Genomic DNA, 27,255 nt, shown 5'->3' on the forward strand with positions numbered 1-27,255 from the left:
GAAGACAAGAGTCTTTCCTCTCATCACTAGTAGGGGCAAGATCATGGATACAGGCGATCCACTTCGTAGGGCAGAAAAGTGAATGTGTACAATAGAAATACTTGGATTCCCAGTAGTGGACTAGCAGCAGAACAAATTGATTCATACATTTTCAGAATATAAGTAAGTATAGGCTAAACTGGCAGAGTAAACTAATCCCTAAGTCTTTGAAAATATAAGCCATCTACAAAGTATGACACAAAAGTACCATTTGTCCTGAGAAGAAAAAAACCCTCTGATCTTTTCTTCTTTGTCTTGTAATTCTTTTTCCCAGGCTCTATTTGTTTTGGTCTTCTTTTTTTTCTAGTTCTGCCATCCAATTAAAGTGTGTGTGGGGTATTATTGATGAATATAATGTTCAGTTTTTTTCTTGCAATTAGTAAAGAGGGATACAATTGTAATATGTATGATATAGGTTTTAGATTAATTTATATGTGGGTCCTAATCCCAGTTCTATTACTTACTAAGTCTGCTTAACTTCTAACCTGCAGCTTCATCATCTATAAAATGTTGATGATATTACTTACCTCATATTACTGTTGTAATATGAGAATCAAAATAACAAATTATTGTGCTACATCTTAGTAAACTATAGCAGTTACCATCATCATTATTATACATTTTGGTGAACACAGATGGTGTTTTAAAGCTAATCTAAAAAAAGTACTCTGTTTAACTTTGTGCTCAATATTGAGTTTTGTTGGTGATGATGACGAAACAATGGTTACTTCCAGGATAGGCCATGGGTGAACTGGTGCCAGTGAAAGGAAAAAGAAAAAGGGGAAAACTTTGGAATAGTAGCTCTCAATGAGAAAAATCTCCATGAGCGGACTCTCCAGTCTATGTAGGGAAACAGCAATTTCAGAAAGTGGATTTGTGTCATTGCTATTAACAGCTGGATAGAGACCTTGAGAAATTTGTTGGTGACTACTGTTCTAGTTTCATTTAAATGTATACTTCAGCCTCTCTCTCGGTCCACTTGAAACAAGCTATGATGTCATTTGATCTCCATCTTCATCTTAAAGAACACCCTCAACTGTATGAACTCTTGTGCTATAATAGTTTTTGTAAGCATTATGTTTCTGATTCACTTGACAAGTAAAGTGAAGATGATGAAGGAATCGAGAAAATGATTTAACATATAGCCCTGGGCTTCTGAACTAGACTGGATGAGAGAGTCTGCCAGGCCCTAAACTTAAACATGTTTCTCTAACTAAGGGGAGATTAGATATTTTCTCATTGGCTTTTCTTTTTTTAAAATTGTGATTCAACTTATTGTTTTTGTCACTAAGTTCAACAATATCAAGAATTCACTGAATGCATGGTAAGAAAATATGCGAAGAAATTTCACACAAAACGTGAACAGCACAGAAGACACACAGATTACAGAGGAAAATTTCTCAAAGGTAAGAGGATTTACGAAACAAATTCTCTACCGATTTAAGATACACGTTGCTTCCTGGCCAGTAATAAACAACTACATTTTGCAGCTCATTTGGGAGACAAATAAAACCTCTAATTCCAAGCTCAGGCACTCCCATGAATGCCAGTCAATTGCTGGATCTGGACTATCTCATTTTATTACAAAACTTAGGGGATTTGAAGAGAACAATAAGAAAGTGGGTTGTCTTTCTCAAGTTTCTCAGACAACACCTGCTGCCCACCACTGGGCCCCTATTTGCTTTAATTGCTAAGATATAAGATTTTTCCTTTAAGCTTTCATGCAAATTTAAGCACAAGATTCAGCAGCGTGAGTGGGTCTCTTGAGCCCTATTTAATCTTTTTCTAAGAGAACAGACAAATTTGGGGTAGTAATTACTCTAAATTGTGTCAATCCAAAGAATAAAAAGATATATATTTTGCTGTGTGTGGAAGAGAATGGTGGCAAATAGCACCCAAAACCAAATATAATTTCTAGTAAATATACAGAGGAGAAAAATAATCCATAAACTTTGTAAATGCTTTTCTATTTAGTTATCTGAAAAAGCCAGGGCACCTTCATCTTTACAAATACACACATGTATGTATATATACACAGATATATACATATATATATTGTGTGCAGGTGTGTAGTGTGTATAAATACACATACACATACTTCATAATCTTTGAGGACTTGGCAGCTGGGGTGGAGGTAGGGTCCTTCTTAGAATTTTTAAAAATTGTTGATTAAATTTTAGGCCATTCTGGATTGGATCCTTAGACTAGCTAACCCCCTAAGGCTATATCCAAGCACACACACACACACACAATTCTGGGCACAGTCTGAAGAAAGACAGATTTCACAAATAACATCTAGTTACTTCTTTACTTGCTGAAGGAGAAAGCACCAAGCCGGTCTCATAGTGTGTGTGACTGGGCTTTGTTACAGCTACAAGTGAGAATGATAACTCTTCCTAATCATTAGGCCAATCCCGGCTCTTAGCAGTGCACTTAGTTGTTTCAAAGCCAAAAAAGTTACTCGCAGCATCAAATGCCTAAATCCAACTTCTCAGTAAAACCTACATACCCCCTTCTAATATCTTTCCATGTCTGTTGCTAAAAATACTTTCATGAGATATTTTTCCATTTGATTCATGTTTTAACTTTATAACCTAACTGAGTCAAAAAACCCTAGAAAATGCTCATTAATGTAATAATAAGAGAATGGGTTCTTCCCATTAAAGCATCTCTGTAACATACATTCTTAAACCCCATGTCACCTGATAACGGCATTTGTATTGTATCATATAACTCAATGTATATGAATGCAGAGCTGCCATTTTTTTAAACTAAAAAATATTAGGAGTTCACTGTCTTTTTGGATTTCTTTTAAGGCCTTTCAGTACAGCCAAGCTGAAGTAATACTATCTATGCATTTTTTTATTATGGTAATAACAAGTTCTAGCTTACAATAATACAGAGTACTTAGTTGGGACTAGGAACAATGATATACTGCTTTTGAATAACTGGTAAATAGTCTGTTTTGTCTAATTAAACTAGGAAATTAGAAAGAGAAAAAAGAAAATATTTTTCATATATACAAAACATATTCTATTTAATAAAGTATGTGCGTAAAATTATATATTGGGTAAGAGGCAAAATTAAAAAGAAAACAGCTTATAATATTCCTGATAATCAGAGTTCCTAAATATAAAAACAACAAACGCCTTGCCATTTTAAAAAATTAGCACATTATACAACTTTTACATACTTCAGAGGAGATAAAGATCTTGTGACACTGTTCTGAGGAATCTAATCTTTACATTTATAAAAATTGAAGGCCTAATTTTGCAAATACAACTTTCAAGCTGTATGAGCAAATTTAACTTACATGGAAGGCACAGGATGACATCACGTTGAAGAACGTTATCTGTAAATTTCATAAAATCTAGTCACAAGTTACTAGAAACATTTTAAGGAATCTCAGAACTGTTTATGCTGTTCTGATTCAAACTTAGAACGGAAGAGTCTTTATATCACAAATACAAATTGAGGGAAGAGTGAAGAAGAGAGAACTGTTTCTTATTTGAATGCTACCTGCTTTATGCAGTGTTGGTCACTAAACACTCAGAGCAGATGATTAAAATTTCCTTTAACTTGAATTGTTTTCAGTTTTCAACAGCTTATTCACTATATATTTTTTTAGTTTGTAAAAAAATGTTACTTGCACATTACTACAATTTTAAACAGTCAATCATTGAAAGAGATTTTTAAGTAAAGTCCTGCTCTATTAGCTTCCTACATTGGAATACAAGAATACAGGAAGTGCTTTCAACAGAAAGTTACATGGTTCTACAGTACAACCTGTCTAGAAGACTTGCAAAGGACCAGTACCGTGACTTGGTCTCTTTGGATCAGGCAAAATCAGAGGCAATTGAAGAAGTGAACTTTTCTTAAAATAATACATAAAAAAATTCCCTTATGAAAATGAATACTTGCTTGCACTTAGATTTAGTGCTATTGAGAAGAACTGAGGCACAACGAAAAGGAAAATAATCTGAAATAAAACAATTTACAATGTGACTGAAAGCCTTCACCATTAGACTTGACTGATGCAGGATGACTTTCTCATATTAAAGATTACACACACCAGGGACGAGCCAGTTTTGTGGATCATATGTAGGGTGACACTAACAGACTGCTGCAGCTAAAAATTCTGATTTTCAAAATCATTTATCATCTTGACTTTCCATGAAATTACTGGCTCTTTTGCTACAGTAAAATTAACTTCAAACCAAAAGGATGCTCTGAAAGCTCTGGAGGACTGTTAGTTTAGCAAAGAGGATGCAAGTTTCTCATTTTCTCAAACAAGTTCTGCTAGAGACCCATCTTTTCTTCATTTATGTCAGTATTAGACGTTCGTTCCACAGAACTTAAAGCTTTTGGGGAGAATGTTAAAGATGATTCTTCAAAGAATAGCTGTTCTAACGGTGACTAGGTAAAAACAGTAACGTTGCACTTGGAAATGCTGCTGCCTTGAACGGTAATTGCTCCTTCCTCCTGGTCATCACGACTCTAGCAACGCATGCCATCTACAGACTTGCTGTCCTTTTGACTCTTTCATTTCAGTCCAGTGGTTGAGTTCCTCTTCTCCAGAGCTGTTCAGACCTAAAGAAACCCAGCCTATCATCTCTTTCCTTTTCATGCTGCGTTTGTTATACACTGACAGTATGAGAGTCACATCAGAGAGCTGAAACAGGGCCACTTGAAACACAAACGTTTCCTTGTATACTGGATTTGGCTGCCCTCTGCGGATGGATGTCTTGCATTTGGACATCTCTTGACCCATGGAATTCAGTAGGGTTAATTTAACATATGTATCTACAGGAAAAAAAAAATACCACAAATATCATTTGAAACAAACTCAAAATGTCTTTCTTGTAACACTTGATGAGGTTAAGTATTCATACTTTATAAGGATATGGTGTATACCACATTTAGTAGAAATCTAATAATTCCATTTTGATGTAGATGATCACAAAATGTGACAAGTACAGAGAATGCTACGTAGGCATAAAATCTTTGGGGGGTAATAATATCTTAACCTCACTATTTCTAGAATTTAAAGGTATACCTCATAATCCTTCCCTTACCCTGCCCCCCCAACCTCCCGCTCCCCATCCTGCCCGCCCCTACCCCCTTTTAGCTTCACTAAGCAGGACACCACAGCATCAATAAACACTTAGCAAGCCCAGCTAGCCACGAGCTGTAAAGCATTCCACTGCGTTTTCAGAGTGTGAGAATAAACAAACACAGAAACGAAGGCAAATGGTAAGGAGGAAAAGAGAAAGACAAGAATGCAAAGATGACATCGAAACAGCTTAGGATGAAATGTTAAAAAAATCTCTGCATGGATGTGGTTTTTAAACACATTTTTAAAACATTTCAGGGCCAAAATGAAGCCAAATGCACTGAAGGCTCAACGTTTAGCTAGTTAAGTTAAAACTTTCTCCTTGGTTTCATGCAAGAGTACATTTAATGTGCTTTTTGGATGGTTAAAAATAAATACTACAGGATTCCTTTTTGGCACAATTTAATGTGAAATTTTAAGTATGGTATCTTAACTATTTTCATGAATTATAAAAAAAAAACGTTGATGTGATGTTTAGTGTACCAAGTGAAACATAACAGTTCATTGCCTGGTTACTTAGGAGATAAACCCTCATTTCAAACAACTGTGTTTTCAATTTCTTTAGAACTCATGCAAATGATCTTCAGCATGTAGATCCATCATGTGTACTTCATATCAAAATTTCAATTAATTTTATGAAAATTTCAATATTTCTTAATGAAATATTTGTTTCTACATGAATCAATATAATGAATAAAAATTAAAACCTTTAATTTGAAAAGTTTTGCTAATTTTACAGATACTCTGAATACCATCATCCATAATCAGAGATAAATTCTAAGTTAGTTTTATTCAAAGTACCACAGATAATAAATGTGCATTTTTTGGAAATCAACATGGTGGACAGCTTCACTGCTGGCAAGTTTTAGGGTATTTTGTTTTTGCATGAAAAGACAACATCCAATTAGCCTCTACAGGAACTCACCTCGGATTATATAAACCTGTCCACCTATCAAGTGTTTTAGACAACAGAACAGTCCATCTGACAACAGGGGGTGGAAAGCAGTAAAAGAAATAATGACCAGATGTCAATTGTTGGGTGAAAGAGGGTCAAAGGTTAGAATTAAAGAGGAAACGCTGTTCACTGGAGTGGAAGAACACAAAACTTTAGCATCTTAATTCAGGTAGAGGGTTGAACAAAGGGTATGTTGGGTAAATTTCATGGAATGAGAATTTTTAAGGTCATTGTGTAATCTTAAACAAAAATTACACTGTTTTAAAGTGGGACATCTTTATAATGATATCCTTGTGGTCTAAAGCACATTGAACATAGAATCATGCAAATTATCAGACTATAAAAGACTGAATAAAAGTCATTAAAAGATCATTATAATTGTTATTTTGCTAAATTAAGTTTATCCATGCAATATTTAATATTTCCAACACTTTTATTACTCCCAGTGTAATATAAAATTAAGTTATGAAAATAGAACTACTAAAATTTTTGTTCCTGAATGTTACCATTGTTCTTTTTGAGATAAAAACTGGATTAGTCAGTCTATAACACAGTTCAAAGCTTAGAACCCAGGTATATATGAAGGGTCACAATCTTATATAATATATACAGTAGACAAACTGATAAAATTGTCTTCTATTTTACCTTATAAATACTTTATTTCATATAATAAAGATTAATGTTAACTTGTATTTACCTACTAGCTACCTCCCAGCTTACACCAGTAACTGTCCTAATACTGAAGCTCTAAATCTAAAATAATGGAAATTGCTATGACCTATTCTTTAACCTGAAAGACCGACAGTGTGTTGTGGATGCAAATCTCTCTTAACTTGTTTATTATCCACTCCTGCCTCTACTCCCCATCTTTCATCTTAGTTCTGATGAATGCTTCTCTGTTTCTATCAGAGTGGCTTCAGCAAGGACAGAAAGACAAACCTATCATTTCATTCTGCTCCTTTCTAGCATTTCAAGTTAAAGATTTGTCAAAAAATTGAACTACTAGCTAAAGTAGGAATGGCAAACTGATGGTGTGTTACTAAATGTAATCCCAAATAATGTCTTATCTGTTACAGTGTTTCAAAAACACTCAATGTTTAGCAAATCAAGTAAAACTTTCTCCTGGTTTCAAGCAAGAGTACAGTGCTCCCTTGCCATTGTCACAGTTCTTTCCATGATTTTATCTTTCATTTACAAATTCTGCTCATTTAAATTACTTCCCAGGCCATTTGAGTTTGCTTTCTTAGTGTGGATTAATGAAAATAACCAAGTCACACTTCCAAAGCTGTTTAGTAATTGCTTCTTTCCTCCCTCTGAATTTTTCCTTTCGAAAGGAAAAAGGGGACAATAATAATTGCATTCCTTTTACGTGCCTTTATCTGATTTGAGTATCACAATTACCCTGTGAGATACAATCTTAATTTTACACATAAGGAAACAGACTCAGGGGAGTTAGGTCATTCGTCCAAGGGTAGAAATATAAACCTAATTTTGCCCTCTGACTTTTTAACGCAGGGACAGATACATTGTGTGATGTATGTGAGAAGCAAGGTTTCCAGTACTACTGAGGGCACGTTAAATTTATTTTTATGACTTTTCACTTTGATTGAAAAAAAATAATTGTTAGAATACTTAGAAGTAAAGTTAACTCAAGGGTGGAAAAAGTTTCCCCTCCTCCAACAATCATTTGCTACCTGGAGTGAAATACTGCTTTCAGCAAGTTTGTGAGAAATCATGAAACAAATTTAAGGGTGCCATCACTGTTCAAGATTTCCTTTCAAATTCTGAGTTTAGGCCTTCAACAGCTTTAATTTTACAGAAATGTAAAGAAGCTGCTACTCTCCCAGTTCACTTCTACAGATAACAGACGACAGTTTTGGAGGTATACTGTGCCAATTTGCCTGTGCTTGACCCACTCCCACCTCCTGATCTAGGAGAGAGATGAGAGAGAAGAGAGAGAGGCTGATGGACAGGATAGAGGGATGTATACCATCTAGCTTTCCTTCCCTAGCATCCAGCATAAACATCAAACTATTCCTTATTCGTTTTGTCCTGGTAAAAGCAAAGCATATTTCATTTAAGATAAGACTCTGCTGGCAGTACTGATTTATAATTTTAAAGGAGGAAAAATGTAAAGAAACATTTTTTTTTTTCTTAAAATTGTTAACGCAGACAATAAGGAAAAATACAGAAGGATACACATTAGTTCATAGTACTGCATGCAGACAGAAAACACGTTCATCTTCAGTGAACAATAGCTATATATATTCCTCATCATATTCGTGGAATATTATTACCTTAAAAAAAGACTCATAACTTTTTCTGGTATTAGAAGATAATGGCTATGATAGAGCTGATTTATTCTGAAGATGCTGAAAAATGTAAAGTCTTGTCAGCTTACAATTAATATTTTGATTTTCAAATCTTTCTACTTCCCAAATGACTGGAAATAGAAAACATGAAACAGATTAGCTGATGATTACACCATTATTGATTGGCTATGACTAAATGATAGGATTGAAGCCCTAACACTTAGAATCCCGTAAGTACAGAAAACATTAGAATCAAGAAAAGTTTTCACTCACTGGGTGGCCTGTTTGCTGCCAGGTTTTTGAAGTGGCTGCCTTTTATCACTTCTGCGGATAGCCTTCCAGTTGTGGCATTATAGAGGAGACCAATGAGAATTTCTGGGACTGAGCCATGTTCAAGAGACTGACAAGAGGACGTGCTTTCGCTGCAGGACATTTCCGATACACTCATTTGGGAGTCACAGCCCTGCAGTCAAAAACGAGATCTTTATAGTATTTTGTAAAAAAAAAGATATATTAATAGATATGTTGGTAATGCCCTGTCTGTTGGAATGAGGTAGGTAAATCATGATAAAGATTAAGAGTTGCAAGCAAAATTCCCAAAATACTAGACTAGAAATGTTTTTTTAGCATATTTTGGTTTCTGGATCTCTTTTCATCATATGACAGTCAAAGGAATAACAGGAGATGAGGTTTCATAAATTCTTGCATGTTTGTATACAAAGAGAAGAGAGAAATTTCTTAAACTCATAGCTGTTAATGAACTCTTTCCCAAACGCAAAAAATTAAGATTTACTGACCTTAAAAGACTGACACAGATTTAGACTCAATTACATTAAATTGTGCCTTTAAAGACACAGATTGCCAGACTTTGATTAAATAAGCAAAAAATCTGCTATTTATAAATTGATATGTAAAACACTGACATATAGAAAGTTGGGAAAAAAAGGGTGGGAAAATATTTGCCATGCAAAAGAAATTTGGTGTAGCTACATTAGTATCAGCCAAGGTAAGCTTGAAGGCAATAATCATTTCTAGAGATAAACAGGTACACTGAATAATGATAACACTTCAAATTTACCAGGAAGATAAAGTAATTCCAAATTTGCATGCATGGGCTCAAAAGCAAAGATTTAGAAAGCAAAAAATGCCAGAACTAGAAAGGAAACAGGCAAATCTACAACCAGTGGGATACTTCAGCACACTTTCAGTAACTGACCAAAGAAGGATGTAAATAAATACAGTAATGGTGTAGAAGATTTGAATATCATGATAAGTAAAACTGACCTAATGGTAATATGCAGAACATCATACACTACGACTACAGAATATACATTTCCTCAAGCACATAGTGGATATTTTTTCCTTTTTTTCACAATAGATTTTTACGAAAATATGTATTAAAAAAGCAAACAAATTTCAAATGATGGAAATAATTCAGACTTTTAAAAAAAATCAGCTATAAATGCAAACTATCTTCTAGTGAGGAAAGAACTATAAATTTGGAAATTAAGGATATAATTATAAATAACCCATGAGTAACTAAACAATAATGAAAATAAGTTACTTGAAAAGATGAACAAAAATAGATAAATGTTAGACAGTCCAATTAAGAAAATAAGAGACAAGGCACAAATAAAAAAATATCAGTAATGAAACGAGACACTACTATATATTCTATAGACCATGAAAAGATTTTTTGAAAATGAGTAAGAACAGCTTTCTTTCAACAAATTTGAAATTCTGATGTAATAGACATATTCTTGGAATAATACAATTAACCAAAATAGACACAAAAAGAAATATAATATCTGAACAGTCTTACTGAAGAAACTGAATTAGTAATTAAACAAATTTCCAAAACAAACAGAAAATAAAACAAAAAAGTTTAGGTGGATGGCTTCAACAGTGATTTCTAATTAATCACACTAGTCTTATGCAGGGCTTCCCTGATAGCTCAATTGGTAAAGAATCTGCCTGCAATGCAGGAGACCCCGGTTCAATTCCTGGGTTGGCAAGAGCCACTGGAGAAGGGATAGGCTACCCACTCCAGTATTCTTGGGCTTCCCTTGTGGCCCAGCTGGTAAAGAAGTCTTATGCAAACTCTTTCAGATAGTAGGAGAAGAGGAAACATTCCCCCGTTTCCCATAAGAAAGCAGCAAGACCTCTGGACTTCCCTAGTGGTCCTGTGGCTAAGACCCGTGGTTAAGATCCACTGAACAGGGCACGGGTTCCATTTGTGGTTGGAGAACTAAGTTCCCACATACCACGTGGTGTGGCTGAGCAAAAAGAGCCAAACCTTAAGATCAAAGCCTGACAGGGCATTATTAAAAAATTACAGAATTTTCTCATTCATAACAACACTAAATAAACATTGAGCAAACCAAGCTGAGCAACAGATAACATCATACTTAGTAAAAATTTCTAATGTTTCCCCTTTGAAATTGGGGATGTGACAACGATGCCAACTATTACCACTGGTAGTCAGCGCTGCACTGGAGATTCCAGCTAGAGAAGGTCCTAGCCTTATGAAAGGCAATAAAATGAAATAAAAGGTACAGCGACTTGGACTGTCCTTATGTACACTCTATACAGTTACGCAACCAGGAAATCGAAAAAGTCTGCAGATGTATCACAGTTGCAAAGGTAAAATTTAAGAATCCATATATTGCTATATACCAGCAAGAAATTCAAAAATAAAACTTATTTTGAAACGGCATTTAGTAGAGGATAAAATAGAAAATATCTAGGAATAAATGTACAAATGATATGCAAGGACTCTATACAGAAAACCATGAATATTACTGAGAGAAATTTAAAAGTGCTGCATATACTGTGTTAACGAATTATAAGGTTTAGTTTTGCAATATTCTTTCCAAATTGATTAAATGTAATCATAATTAAGACCTTAGACTTTTTGTGTGGAACTTGACAAACTAATTCTAAATGTATGCAGTATATAGGTATAATGGAATAGCATTTCATCTTAAGAAGGAAATCTTGCCATCTGTGACAACATGGATGATCCTGGAGGCCATTACGCTAAGTGAAATAAGTCAGTCACAGACACATACTGCGTGGTTTCCCTTCTGTGAGATATCTAAGACAGTCACAGAGGCAGACGGTAGGATGGGGGCTGCCAGGGGCTGCAGAGGGGACGTGGGGAGTTGTTGTTAGGCGGGTATAAAGTGTCACTTATGCACAATGAGTGAGTTCTAGGGATTTGCTGTACAATGATCAATTAATCTACAGTTAGCAATATCGTATTGTACACTTAAAATCTGTCAAAGGCTAGACATCACATTAAACATTCTTACCACAATATATACAATGCAAGATAGGGGGCTCTGGCCTACTGAGTATCAAAATTTATAATAAAAGCTACATTGTTTAAGACAATGTGATAAAACAATGTATAACAGATTACTAAATAGAAAGCCCACTAATTAATCTACGCATAACAGATGCAATTTACAACAAAGGTAGAACTATAAAACCACGGGGAAAGGATAGTCTTTTTAATAAACAGTGATAGAACAACAAGTTATTGACACAGAAATATATGAAAATTAACTCTACCTCAAAATATACCCAAAGCCCCCAATTCTAGACCTGAATATAAAAGGTAAAATGATAAACCTATACATTAAAATAACAGACTATATTCATCATCTCAGGGTAGGGGGAGACTTCCTTAAAGAGGACAGAAAAGCATTAATCATAAATTAAAGTTTAGAGAATCTAGCAACATTAAAATTAAGAATTCCTGAGCTTCAACTGAGACTTTTAGGATGGCGAAAAGGCAAAATCATCAGGTAGGAGCAGAGGTCTGAAATACATATAGTTCACAATTAGCTCAAATTCCAAATATACTAGCTCAAATACCCATAGCTCTATAAGAAAAAGTCAACAATATAAAAACACTTGCCGGATACTTGAACCAGCACTTTCATAAAACAATGGTCAGTAAAAATCTGAAATGCTGTTCAACTTCATTAATAATCAAGGAGAAGGAAATTAAAACCATGAGGTAACACTACCTAACAAACAGATGGGCTAAAACAATACTGTGGTTAGGACACAGAGCAAAGGGAGGCCTCATTTTCCAATGGTTATAATGTAAAGCGATGTCTTCTCAAAATGTTACAAATGCACAAACCATAGTATCTGTCAATTGCATATACTTATCACCATCAGGAATATGTGTAATGCTTACTAAGATACATGTGAAAGAATGTCCTTAGCAGTATTATTTATAATGGCCCTGAAGAGTAGAACAGATAAACAATTTGTGGTGAATTTATAAAATACAGCAACTATACTGCACACACGGTATATATACACTAGACAGCAATCAAACTAATTATAACTACATTTACAAACATGATTTTGAGTGAAAAATGCTGAACCTAAAACGATACTTAGCCATATGGTTCCATTTATTTAAATTTTGACAACAAAAGCCCAAAACAAAAACCAAAGACAGACCAGGATAATACTAAACTTTAGTATTTCAGATGCACGATGCATGAATAGATGGTAAAATGATAACGACTGTAAGAAAGTAATTAACTTATAGGTCAAAATTGCGGTTAACCACAGGGGTGGGGAGAGAAGAAAGAGTGACTGGAAAGGACACAGGGGTTTTAGGGCGGTGCAGGCAACATTTTATTTCTTAACCTGGATGGTAGTTACGTTGGTTGTACATTTCTGTCTTTTACAATTTCTACTATGTGTTTGTGTGCGTGCATACTAAGTCACTTCAGTCGTGTCTGACTCTGCAACCCTGTGGTTGCAGAGCCTGCCAGGCTCCTCTTTCCATGGAATTCTCCAGGCAAGAATACAGGAGTGGGTTGCCCTTTCCACCTGCATATCTTTCTGTCTCCTGCATTGGCAGGTGGGTTCTTTACCACTAGCGCCACCTGGGAAGCCCTCTATGCATTTGGTTTCACAAGAAAAAAAGGTTTAATGATACAAGGATACAACATTTATAATGATAAAAATTGTATAAAAACATGATAAAATATTTAGGGCTTTCTTTGCACATTCCTAAAGGGATTCACTCCATGAGTTAAAAGACAAACTAAAGACCCTCTTGATGAAAGTGAAAGAGGAGAGCGAAAAAGTTGGTTAAAGCTCAACATTCAGAAAACTAAGATCATTCAGAAAACTAAGTGATGGTCCCATCACTTCATGGCAAATAAACGGGGAAACAGTGGGAACAATGGCTGACTTTATTTTTGGGGGGCTCCAAAATCACTGCAGATGGTGATTGCAGCCATGAAATTAAAAGATGCTTGCTCCTTAGAAAAAAAGTTATGACCAACCTAGACGGCATATTAAAAAGCAGAGACATTACTTTGTCAACAAAGGTCCGTCTAGTCAAGGCTATGGTTTTTCCGGCAGTCATGTATGGATGTGAGAGTTGGACCATAAAGAAAGCTGAGCGCCGAAGAATTGATGCTTTTGAACTGTGGTGTTGGAGAAGACTCTTGAGAGTACCTTGGTTTGCAAGGAGATCCAACCAGTCCATCCTAAAGAAAATCAGTCCTGAATATTCATTGGAAGGACTGATGCTGAAGCTGAAACTCCAATACTTGGCCATCTGATGCAAAGAACTGACTCATTTGAAAAGACCCTGATGCTGGGAAAGATTGAAGGTGGGAGGATAAGGGGATGACAGAGGATGAGATGGTTGGATGGCATCACTGACTCAATGAACATGAGTTTGAGTAAACCCCAGGAGTTGCTGATGGACAGGGAGGCCTGGCGTGCAGCTGTCCATGGGGTTGCAAAGAGTTGGACACGACTGAGCAACTGAACTGAACTGAACTGATACTACTATTATTCTACAACAAATTTTTAGATTTAAAAATTATAGATTTAGATGTTTAGATTTTAAAAACCTAAAAATGTCTTATACAAGTCTTCAAGTTTGAATTTAGGTTGGCTTATACAAATAATCAAGGAGAATTAATACTTACTTGGGGATTGTATTAACTCACTGGACTAATATTGAGAGGGATAAAAGTCTCCTATTGTCAAATCTAACTCTAAACCACAGAGGAGAAAGCCAAAAAAAAAAGATATATCTTATGTTCCTAAATCATGGGTACACAAAACACATAGTTTGGTATGTTTTCATGACAGTTGGAGGAGAAAACATAATTTTAGTAAGTTTCAATTAGGATATATCATCACTTATGAAAATAGTGTCAGAAACATGCTCAAGCACATTTGGTGCATTTGCTACATTAGGCTATTATACTAGCAGCATCTGTTAGAATATTGTGAAATGCATTTTTCATAGTATAGTGTTTTTCATGTTAACCTACTGTCAGATAGTAAGATATGAACCTAATGTCTTCTTAATCACACATTAAGGTCATTAAGTGATGTCCCATTAAGGAAAGTCTTGGGAAAGGTCTTTCTCGCTCCTAAGAAAAACAGCTAACTTATCTCCCCCAAAATGTTGCTGCTTATCTGCTGCAAAAATGTCCTTGTCTCCAAGCCCAACAAAAAAAGAAAAGAGTGGTAAGATCCTCAGTGATCACATTTTATTTCAGTAAGCCCTGCTGAAATATAGTAGTGTTTAACAGGAAAAAAGACTATTTTCTGAGGAGTTCATTCTGAATTTATACCTTAGAAAAAGTGCAAATCTCACGGCCTTTTCCACTGCCATCGGTTAACTGCCTATCCGGGGTTGGCATAGGTGTGGCAGTGTGTGGGCATCACCGAGGATGCTGCAAGCAGCAGAGATTAACAGTATAAACAGTAACTGGAGAGTAAAGACAAATTAAATACAGATGCTCTGGACTCAAGTGGCATCTTCCCGTCGACGATTCCTCAGGGCAGGTAGTTCCATTCAGTATGCATTCAGCAATGTCTACCTACTCTTGCTGCAGACTACATCATTAATTTATCACTAGGGCTTGCCTTGGTGGCAGTAATTGCAGGTGATTAACCCAAAGTCAAACCAATCCCAATCCTAATTGGGTCTACTTAAAGGAATTGTCCCACAGGCTCCCTAAAGTGAAAGTATAACTTCTTCCCATATAACATAATACTTCGTTTCTTTTTCACACTTCTTTTCTTTCCTCTTGAGTCCTCTGCCCTAGGGTGAAGGATGATAAGCAATTCTGTAGGAAAAAAAATGGTTTAATTTCTCCGAGAAATAAACCAACTCTATTTAATGTTTACCATAAGCAGAATGAGCGCTTATGTTAGCCATTACATGTCCTTATGCTAATAGGTTAAAAACAGGTAGGAACTTGTAAATATAGAGAGAAAAACATAAGATTAAAACATATAATACAACAGAACTATTAGGTAAATGTACTGAGTTTTTTATTAATACTAAACTGACTCCACCTTACTTGTAACCACTTCTACTCAGTATTTTTAAGGTAAAACTGCTGAACTCTATGATGGTAATTATGATGAATTTGAATATTTCACGCTGAATTTATTCTCCCTGTGCCTCGAAGATATTTTCTGGTTTTTAAGGTAATTGGGACAGCATGAAATGCTTCCATTACACTTTCCTGAAAATGGGGCGTCGGGGCGCAGAGGGTGCTGAAGTACCAGAGGGCAGTCAGCTGCTACAACACTGAGGGCCCTTCCCTAGCCCGAGGGCATGAGCACCAGTCCGACCAGGAGAGGAGGAGACGTGCGGTGGGTTAGTCGCTCAGCCGTGTCCGACTCTTGCAACCCTCTGGACTGCAACCCGCCAGGCTCCCCTGTCCATGGGATTCTCCAGGCAAGAATACTGGCGTGGGTTACCATTTCCTCCTCCAGGGATCTTCCCGAGACAGGGATCGAACCCGAGTCTCCTGCACTGCAGGTGGCTTCTTCACTGACTGAACCGCCAGGAAAGCCCACCGGGGCAATATCAGGAAGGAGGAAGCAATAACAGCATAACTGCTCCACACCTTACCCCTCTTCCACTTCCACTGCCTCCCCAATCCGGTGTGAAGGACAGTCACCCTGTACTCTGGTAGGGGTAAAAATGCCCATTGACTTTAAAGGATAACGTAACTGGAGTAAGCGAGGGATGGATGGTTCGTTTACATTTCAGAGTGGTATTGGAATCGGGAGGCTTCCAGTTGTAAGTGACAGACAATGGCTGCTGGCAGGGGAAGAAGTGGCCTTCCCAGACAGGAGGGACAAAGACAAAAAGCACCCAAAAGGGAGGACCAAGAGAGCCGGAAGGCAGCAGCAAGCCCTCCCCCTGTCTGCATGGGGCCCTTGCACTCCACGAGGAAGGAGGCTCATTTCAGCCTGCAGAACACCAGTCTGTCTCACCCCCTGCAGGGAAGCCTGGTGCTGAGAAGCTTCTGGCACTTACCATCAAATTACCAACTCTCCCGAGCTGAACACACACAGGGGAATTTACGGATTCTCTAATACAACAGTTAACACTAGAGCAGCTTCAGATGCTCACGGGTCCAGGCCTCAGCCCGCGTCACCAGGGGGGAGTCCACTCCCATTCCTTGGGTTTGTTTCCCAAATCTGGCTTTATTCACAGGTAGGCTCTTTGCTCCAAGCTGCCAGATAGTTTTCAGCAGCTCTGAGTGTTGTGGGAAAGCGGAAGACAGCGTCCTGACTGCTCCAACCAGAATGAAGTCACTTCATCAAAAGTACAGGGGCAGGCTGGCCTCCCAAGCAAAATGTGGATACTGCGGCCACGGGAAGACACGGAAGCCAGGCAGAAAGAACAGATGTCTACTACAGAGCCTGTTCACCTGAGCTGTCTGCCCTGCGTCTCCCCCCGTGACCTTCAGTGAGGACTATCACCCCTGCTACTGAGGAGCTGGTGACGCTGCCGCCATTGCACCAACCGTGACTACTTCCCTCTGTCTCTTTGCTGGGTTTGTTCTGAGGTCATTAGCTTTGCAAGAGCCAAAGGAAAGGAAACGATGGTTCAGCGAAAGGGAATGTTGCTACCCTCGTGGAGCAGAGCTCTGATGAAAGAGGAGAGTGAAAAAGTTGGCTTAAACTTTTCAGAAAATTCAGAAAACTAAGATCATGGCATCTGGTCCCATCACTTCATGGGAAATAGATGGGGAAACAGTGGAAACAGTGTCAGACTTTATTTTTTGGGCTCCAAAATCACTGCAGATGGTGACTGCAACCATGAAATTAAAAGACGCTTACTCCTTGGAAGGAAAGTTATGACTAATCTAGACAGCATATTAAAAAGCAGAGACATTACTTTGCCAACAAAGGTCCATCTAGTCAAGGCTATGGTTTTTCCAGTGGTCATGTATGGATGTGAGAGTTGGACTATAAAGAAAGCTGAGTGCCGAAAAATTGATGCTTTTGTTTCTCTCTTTTTTTTTTTGGAGATTGATGCTTTTGAACTGTGGTGTTGGAGAAGACTCTTGAGAGTCCCTTGGACTGCAAGGAGATCCAACCAGTCCATCCTAAAGGAGATCAGTCCTGGGTGTTCACTGGAAGGACTGATGCTGAAGCTGAAACTCCAGTACTTTGGCCACCTGATGCAAAGAGTTGACTCACTGGAAAAGACCCTGATGCTGAGAGGGATTGGGGGCAGGAGGAGAAGGGGATGACAGAGGATGAGATGGCTGGATGGCATCACCGACTCGATGGACATGAGTTTGAGTAAACCCCAGGAGTTGGCAATAGACAGGGAGGCCTGGTGTGTTGCGATTCATGGGGTCGCAGAGTCAGACACAACTGAGCAACTGAACTGAACTGAATGAAGAGTGGGAGAAAAAAGAAGCAAATTCTCACTTTCTCTTTCATACAGAAAGTTTTTTCATATTAACACTGAAGATGTACTGGTAAGATTTAAGATACAAAAAAAATTAATTGTAAAACAAATAAAAACAAGATCTTTTCTAGTACCAATACTTGAATACAGCATCCTGTGGAAATGGACATAAAAATTCGTGCTTTTATCTAAATTTCTATATGTATATGTAGGTATATATATATATATATATATGTAGGTATATATGTGCACATATTCTTTTTTGCTACATTCAATATGAACATATTTAATTTGGCATTTCTGCATACATGCTTGTGAAAGCTTGGTTTGAGCTTGTGAGATTGGTTTATAAAGTTTACAAAATGTTTCCCATGCTCTCGAACAATACATAAACTATTTCAGAGTATACAAAAGAAAAGTACCTTTCTCTTTTGAGATGTATAACTTTGACACTAACTAGATAAGAAGAATATAAAATTATAAACAAATCTCATTTATAAGCATATATGCAGAAACCCCAAGCTAAATACTGTATTAAATTGAATTTAACAACAAAAACTACGTATATATATTTCATCAAATAGGTATTATTCCAAGAGAGTTATGTGTTCACTGAAGTTGCCTTTGAAACTCAACCATCTTTCTTCTTTATGAGAATCTGTTTAGACTACTGATTGAAATTTCTTAATAGTAATAAGTCATCTCAAGTTTTCTATTATTCCTGAATCACTTTTAAGAAATTCATATTTTCAAAAAAAATTGCCCATTTCATCTAAGTTTTCAAACTTGTTTTTCTAAAATTATTCTCTTTATGATTCTGAAATTTCCACTGAATTGATGATTATGTCCCCCTTTTCACTTAGCATGTTTTTCTTTCCTGATCAATATCTCCAGAGGTTTATCTAACTTATTAGCAATGAAAAAAACCCAGCTTTTGTTTTTCCTAAACCTCTTTGCTGTTTTTCTTTCATTAATTTCTCATTTTCCTTTTCTAACTTCTTGTGTTGAAGAATATTTAACTCATCAATTTCCACTCTTCTTACAAATATATTTAAGGCTATATATTTCTCTGTAATATCATTATATCTGTAGGGCATACATTTAATTCTGTTCTCATTTTGTCTGGTTCTAAAAATTTCTAATTTCCATTTTGCTTTCTTCTCTGACCCAGAGTTAAAGAGTTTCTTGTTTATCTACATACCGATTTGAGGGATGGGCGGGGCATGAGGTCTTCCTCTCGCCTCTCCTCCTGCCACTCTACTGCTCAGTCATGGACTTCCAGCTAAACAGGCCTCCATGCTCTTCCCTGAAAACATCACACACACTCTGGGCTCTCAGGATGGGCTCTCTATCTGCTTGCAATGTTCTTTCTCCAGATATGCAAATGACCAACTCTTCAGTTCTTCTAAGTCTTTGCCCACATGTTGCGTATCGTGACCTTTTGTTTAAATCACAATTCAACTAGCACTCTTGATCCTGCTCACCCTTTTTCCCCATTCACTATCGTTATAACCTCCTCACATACTGTATACTTATTATATTTACTGTATCTCAAGTCTTCCCTCTCCACTAATGAATTAAATTCCGTGCAGGTAAAATTCCTACTTTTCATTAATGTACTCAGTATACCAAACCACCAGGATGATGTCTGGCATAAAATGTATGTGTGTGTCAGAGATATTTGTTGAAGGAAATTCTAATTTCAATCCACTGTGGTCAAAGAATGAAGTTTATATATTAATTCCTTGTTATTTGTGGAGAATTCCTTTGTGGTCTGACATATGTATGGCTGATATTTGTAACTACTCTACATATGCTTACGTTTATTAAGTAGAGGTCCCATTCATATCCCTCAAATTAAACCTGTTATACATTAAATCAAATCAGACCTTCCATATCTTTGCTAGTATTTTTCTGCCTGCTCTATCTTTGCTTTAGATTTTCTACACACTGAATAATCTCTCAGCTCACAGTTACTTCTATCTTACTTCCTCCTTCTGAATTCAATGTTCTTCCTATACAAGTACATGCTTGAGTAATTATCCCAGCAATGAACTATGAGTGCTAAACTCTTTTGGTCTTTGCTTGAAAACACTGGAATTTGCCCCCTTCCTTAGCAATAATTGAGCTGGCTATAATATTCTAAGTTGGGAGCTTATTTGCTTTGGCTCCATACAGATATTATACCAGTGCCGTTTAGTGTTTAGGGCAGTTGAGAAGCCTTCTGTTAGGACAAACTGTTGTTCCCTTCCCTTTCCTCGGTCTTTATTTTTATTGTTTTGTCTTCAGTGTTCATCCTATCACTGTAACCTTTGTAGATGTGGTTTCATTTATGATAATCCTGCTTATTAGCACCTGCACTTTTTCAATTTGATGATCTATGTATTTCAAATGTTTCCTCTTACTATTTCTAGTCTCTCATTCTGGAGTTTTTAAAAGAAAATATATTTTAATATTCTTATTTTACTCTTCATTCTACATACCATGTTATTCATATTTTTCATTGATTCTATTTTTAATGACTCTATTCTTCATTCCAGAAGTTCCATATGGTCATTATTTAAATCTGCCTCTTTCCCATATTGTCTTGTTCTTTCCTTGTGGTTTCTATTACATCTTTTAGTTCTTTATTCATTTAAAGCATATTTATTCTGTAACCTCTTTCATAATGTCCTATTAAATTGAAAGGACTGTTGCTGAAGCTGAAGCTCCAATACTGTGGCCACCTGATGCGTGGAGCCAATTCCTAGGAAAAGACCCTGATGCTAGCAAAGACTGAAGGCAGGAGGAGAAGGGGTCGTGGAGGATGAGATGGTTAGATAGCATCACTGACTCAATGGACATGAATTTAAGCAAACTCCGGGAGATGGTGGAGGACAGAGGAGCCTGGTGTGCCACAGCCCATGGGGTTGCAAAGAGTCACACACGACTTAATGACTGAACAACAACAACAGTGACAACAGTGTCCTATTAATTTATGTCCTAGAGATGCCAACGTATCTATTTTTGGGGCCTGCCATCATCATGGTGGGTTATTTCTTTCTGCTTATACTGCTTTCTAATGTAAGTTCATCTTCAAGAAGGATTGTTTTTCTCTGTTTTTCTGTATTACTTAGGTTTGGCTACCTAAACAAAATAAGATGTTACTTACGGAAAGAACCAAGAAGTAGTAGGGAACAAGATACTGGTAGAAAACTAATGGTAGCCATTATACCCCCATATCCAATATTTATATTCTCAGCTTGTTTAATAATTTTTAGAAATACTCATACTCATCTTACAATCTTGACTTAATTTATTTGTGACCAGACTTCAGGCTACTTGCAAAGAAGTAATTAACAGAGCAAATATTGCTTTCTTTATATTACTGAAGGAAACTGAATAGAATAGAATCAAAACATTTTGGAAGTCAGCAGTATAAGAATTTATTGAAAGTTTGTTCTGCACATAGCAGTGCTCTGGGGGAGAGATGAACTAATTCTAAGCCAGACTATGATAAAATGTCTTGAGAGGTTTATGGGAGAATACAGGTAGATGTGATCAACTCTGGAATATCAGAAACTATATTCCCAAGAACAGATTTTGAAGTAGGCCCTAACAGGATTTCAACAGGCACAAGGAAGGGCATTTCAGACAGCATAATGAGCTAAGGCCCAAATGTGGATAGCACATTTGGTTAAAAAAAAACAACAACAAAAAACAAAAACCTGATCTGGTATAGCTGGTGTATGCGGGGAGGGGTGGAAAATGTAGCTATAGAAAGTAAGACTGAAGCCAAGTTTTAGTCACCTAACTAGGTGAATATTTCCATCATAAACTATAACCATTGCTTTGTCTATCTTTCTTGCTAGATTGTAAGTCTGTTGAAGGTAGAACCTTTGTTTTATTTGTCTCTCATGGCCCCAAATTAGTATAGTACTTCTCACACCGCGAGCACCTAACAAATATTGTTTAATAAAAAGAATAAGTTGTGAAACACATGAAATGTGGGAGTAAGAAATATTGGCCCTGCTCTCTAAGCAGTGGAGAGCGAGAGAGAGAGAGAGGGGCACTGTGAACTGGAAGCAACAGTTCAGGTCGACGCCTTAGAAGAAACAGCAGATGGCCAAACACGGGCAGGACTGAGTGCTGGGCAGAAGTCACGTTCTGCTTTGTTGGGCTAGGGACAGATAGTCCTCTCCTAGAGAAGTACTTGTAGTCTGTCTTTGGGTACGTTTTACATCTTAAGCAAAAAAACTGCAACTTTTTACCTTGTAGGAAACATAGACTTTAAAAATATATGATTTACTATAATTTATTTTGATTAGTATTGGAGATCTAGAAACATGTTATAGTGGAAGTAATCATATTAGATTTTTGTAATCTGAAAAACAGCTTCAGCATGTAAGAACCAGGACTTTTGTTTCAAAATAAATGTAGCTGACTTCTCTCTTAATAATCCATCATATTTCTGAAAAGCGCAAAAGCTTTTTTCCTCTAAGGTATCTGAGTCACTGGAAATACGTATTGCTAAGGCAGTATAGATGCTGCACCCCAGAAATACATACAACTCCTCACATGAACACCTGTGGGAGGTGTAAGCTTTTTAAAACTGGTCTCTACGCTCACAGAGGGCTAGAATCACAGGTATTCGTATGCAATGCAATTCCTAGTGTATTCCAAATATGCTAACTTTTCCTTTAAACAATTTGTTTTAAATCAGATGATCTGAATCTGTCTTCTTACTAGAAATGTAAATTTTTTTTACTATTGGAAACTGAAATAGAATGATAACAACAGCCCAAAATTATTGGGTTGGCCAAAAAGTTTATTCAGGTTTTTCTGTAAACTCTTAAGAAAAACCCAAATGAACTTTTGGCCAGTAAAATATTACAAAATGCTTCCTAAATTTTGGTTATATTCTATTATCCAACGGCTACTGGTTTTCTAACTGTAGTTAATGGAACCTATTGAATTTCATTTTGAAAAAAATAATTTAAACTATTTAAAATCTAAAATAATAACTATAAATGCACATAAATAAGAATTTAAATAGAGAGGTGATACAGCATACTGGTAAGGAAAGCAAAGCCTAGAGTCAGACTACCAGAGTTTGTCAGTTACGGAATGTGACTTTATGTAAGGTACTTGGCATCTCCATGCTTTATCTAAAAAACTTGTAATAACTGTCTACTTTCTTAGTAGTTAAACTGAACACTAACAAACTAGAGGATACTACTGCATTTATTTTTATTGAAGGTTTAATTTTGTATTTTGGACTAAAGATTTACCTGCCTGCCATGTCAGTTTATTTGGAAGAAGTACTTGGAGACTGCACCGCAAGCTGTTTAAAAAGAGGTACCATTTGTAACTCTATCTGTGTGAATCAGACTTAGATTTTGTTGTGCAATATTAAAAAAAATAATCTGGATTGAATTTAAGAGCTGAAGTTAAGATTAAAATGTATTATCAGCAACTGCATAATTGTAAGTATCTGTGCTATTTCTCGCCTTGAAAATTCCACAGACAGAGGAGCCTGGTGGGCTACAGTCCATGGGGCCACAAAGAGTCGGACACGACTGAGCAGCTCAGCATGTGCTTGAAAGTAAGACAACGGGTTTATATGCAAGCTCTGACATTTTGCCATCTGTATGACCTTTGGCATATTTTTAAATTTCCTTGAGACTCAATTTCTTTATTTATAAAAGAAAGATAGAAATACTATTAATACTATCTCAAAATTTTTACTCTACATTTTCTTGTTCAAGAAACAACTCCATTATTCTAAGTGTTTGATGTTATAAATAAATATTATAAGGTAAGAGCTCTGTTAGTAAAATTGCTTTATATATTTGGGTTACCAATAATATTTCATTTGAAATAAAGGATGTGAATGCTTGAGAAACTTGAAAAATCATGTACCACACTGTCTTTATACTCTTCTGTTTCTGAATGGTCCACTCGAACGACCAAATTTTAAACACTGTAAGGCTGTGCTGCCCCCTGCTGACCCAGTTTCTCTAATATATTTTGAATCTTCTGAGAAGTCAAAACTTACACTTTAGTATTATAGTTAAGTAACTCTACAGCAGGCAGGAAGACTATAAAAATGCGGATGGTAAAATACGGAATGCAGTGCTAAATAAAAAATGAAATTTGTCAAACACTTAAGATGTCCCTGGTAGCTCAGATGGTAAAGAATCTGCCTGCAAAGTAGGAGACCTGGGTTCAATCCCTAGGTCGGGAAAATCCCTTGGAGGAGGGCATGGCAACCCACTCCAGTATTCTTGCCTGGAGAATCCCATGGACAGAGGAGCCTGGTGGGCTACAGACCATGGGGTTGCATAGAGTTGGACATGACTGAGTGACTCACACTTATTAAGGACACACAATCTGATAGTGGGAACAGATACACATAATCATATGCTTCCAATTTGCATATTACTTAAAAAACATTTATTTATTTGGCTGCACTGGTCTTAGCTGCTACATGTAGAATCTAGCTCCCTGACCAGGGATCAAACCCAGGCACCCTCAGTTGGGAGCATGGAGTTCTTAGCCACTGGATTACCAGGGAAACCACCAATTTGCATAACATTGAACAAATGTAGATGTCCCATCTAAATAACTGCTATGATTGCTCCTTACTTAGAGTACTGCTGACACCTTGTGGGAAATATGGCTCATCCACGAGAGAAAAAGCAGTCGGCAAAAACTGTCCTGAGGAACCCGATACTCGACTCGACAGGTAAGATTTTAAATCAGCTCTTTAAATAAATAGCTGAGGAAAGAAGAGAGGCTAAAGGCAAAGGAGAAAAAGAAAGATATACCCATTTGAATGCAGAGTTCCAAAGAATAGCAAGGAGAGATAAGAAAGCCTTCTTCAGTGATCAATGCAAAGAAATAGAGGAAAATAATAAAATGGGAAAGACTAGAGATCTCTTCAAGACAATTAGAGATACCAAGGGAACATTTCATGCAAAGATGGGCACAATAAAGGGCAGAAACAGTGTGGACCTAACAGAGGCAGAAGATACCAAGAAGAGGTGGCAAGAATACACAGAGGAACAATACAAAAAAGATCTTCATGACCCAGATAGCCATGATGGTGTTTTCATGGAGCCAAACACCCTGGAATGAGAAGTCAAGTGGGCCTTAGGAAGCATCACTATGAACAAAGCTAGTGGAGGTGAGAGAATGCCAGCTGAGCTATTTCAAATCCTAAAAGATGATGCTGTGAAAGTGCTGCACTCAATATGGCAGCAAATTTGGAAAACTCAGCAGTGGCCACAGGACTGGAAAAAGGTCAGTTTTCATTCCAATCCCTAAGAAAGGCAAAGCCAAAGAAGGTTCAAACTACCGCACAATTGCACTCATCTCACACGCTAGCAAAGTAATGCTCAAAATTCTCCACACCAGGCTTCAACAGTACATGAACCATGAACTTCCAGATGTTCAAGCTGGATTTAGAAAAGGCAGAGGAACCAGAGATCAAATTGCCAACATCCACTGGATCATTGAAAAAGCAAGAGAGTTCCAGAAAAACATCTATTTCCACTTTATTGACTATGCCAAAGCCTTTGACTGTGTGGATCACAACAAACTGTGAAAAATTCTTCAAGAGATGGGAATACCAGACCATCTTACCTGCCTCCTGAGAAATGTGTATGCAAGTCAAGAAGCAACAGTTAGAACTGGATATGGAACAACAGACTGGTTCCAAATCAGGAAAGGAGTATGATAAGGCCATACATTGTCACCCTGCTTATTTAACTTAGATGCAGAGTAAGTACATCACGTGAAATGCTGGGCTGGATGAAGCACAAGCTGGAATCAAGATTGCTGGGAGAAATATCAATAACCTCAGATATGCAGATGACACCATCCTTACGGCAGAAAGTGAAGAAGAACTAAACAGCCTCCTGATGAAAGTGAAGGAGGAGAGTGAAAAAGCTGGCTTAAAACTCAACATTCAGAAAACTAAGATCATGATGTCTGGTCCCATCACTTCATGGCAAGTAGATGGGGAAACAATGGAAACAGTGAGAGACTCTATTTTCTTGGGCTCCAAAATCACTATAGATGGTGACTGCAGCCATGAAATTAAAAGATGCTTGCTCCTTGGAAGAAAAGTTATGACCAACCTAGACAGCATATTAAAAAGCAGAGACATTACTTTGCTGACAAAGGTCTGTCTAGTCAAAGCTATGGTTTTTCCAAGAGTCATGCAGGGATGTGAGAGTTGGACTATCAAGAAAGCTGAGCACTGGAGAACTGATGCTTTTGAACTTGTGGTGTTTAGAAGACTCTTAGTCCCTTGGACTGCAAGGAGATCCAACCAGTCCATCGTAAAGGAAATCAGTCCTGAATATTCACTGGAAGGAGTGATTTTGAAGCTGAAAGTCCAATACTTTGGCCACCTGATGCGAAGAACTGACTCACTGGAAAAGACCCTGATGCTGGGAAAGATTGAAGGTGGGAGGAGAAGGGGACGACAGAAGATGAAATGGTTGGACGGCATCACCGACTCGATGGACACGAGTTTGAGTAAGCTCTGGAGTTGGTGATGGACAGGGAGGCCTGGCGTGCTGCAGTCCATGGGGTCTCAAAGAGCTGGACACGACTGAATGACTGAACTGAAATATGTTCAAAGAACTAAAGAAAACTGTGTCTAAAGACTTAAGGGATGAGAACAATTTCTCACCAAATAAAGAATATCCATGCTAAGATATAAAGCAAAAAGTGGCAGAATTAGAAACAGACAATTCCACAATAATAGTTGGAGCTTTCAATACTTCATTTTCAATACTGGATAGAACAACTAGATAGAAGATCAACAAGGAAATAGAAGACTTGACAATTATCAACCGACTATATCTAAACGATATCTACAGGACATTCTACCTAACAACAGCAGAACATACTCTTTTCAAGAACACATGAGACATTTCTCTCTGGATAGATGAGGACAGACCATCTATTAGGCCAAAAGCAAGTCTCAATAAATTTAAAAAGACTGATAATCATACAAATTATGTTCTCTAATGACAACGGTATTAAATTAGAAAGCAGGAATTGACAGAAGGAATTTTTGGAAGTTCACTATAAAACAACATTTCATAAT

General features: G+C 37.0%; 1 protein-coding gene across 2 annotated transcripts in view; it reads right to left on the reverse strand.

Moving 5' to 3' along the window:
- Positions 1–4,528: 4,528 nt before the first annotated feature.
- SYT14 (synaptotagmin 14) overlaps positions 4,529–27,255 on the reverse strand; it is a 177,748-nt gene continuing 155,021 nt past the window's right edge. Inside the window, exons 7-9 of one of the 2 annotated variants that reach the window (XM_061161279.1) lie at positions 8,693–8,882; positions 6,078–6,134; positions 4,529–4,842 (exon numbers count right to left, since the gene is read on the reverse strand). In XM_061161279.1, coding sequence (XP_061017262.1) covers positions 4,529–4,842; positions 6,078–6,134; positions 8,693–8,882 — 561 coding nt within the window. The remainder of the gene's footprint in view (positions 4,843–6,077; positions 6,135–8,692; positions 8,883–27,255) is intronic. The other variant, XM_061161278.1, reaches the window with a different exon arrangement.

The sequence above is a fragment of the Dama dama genome, chromosome 14 (genome assembly GCF_033118175.1).
Source record: "Dama dama isolate Ldn47 chromosome 14, ASM3311817v1, whole genome shotgun sequence".
Classification (NCBI taxonomy): Eukaryota; Metazoa; Chordata; class Mammalia; order Artiodactyla; family Cervidae; genus Dama; species Dama dama.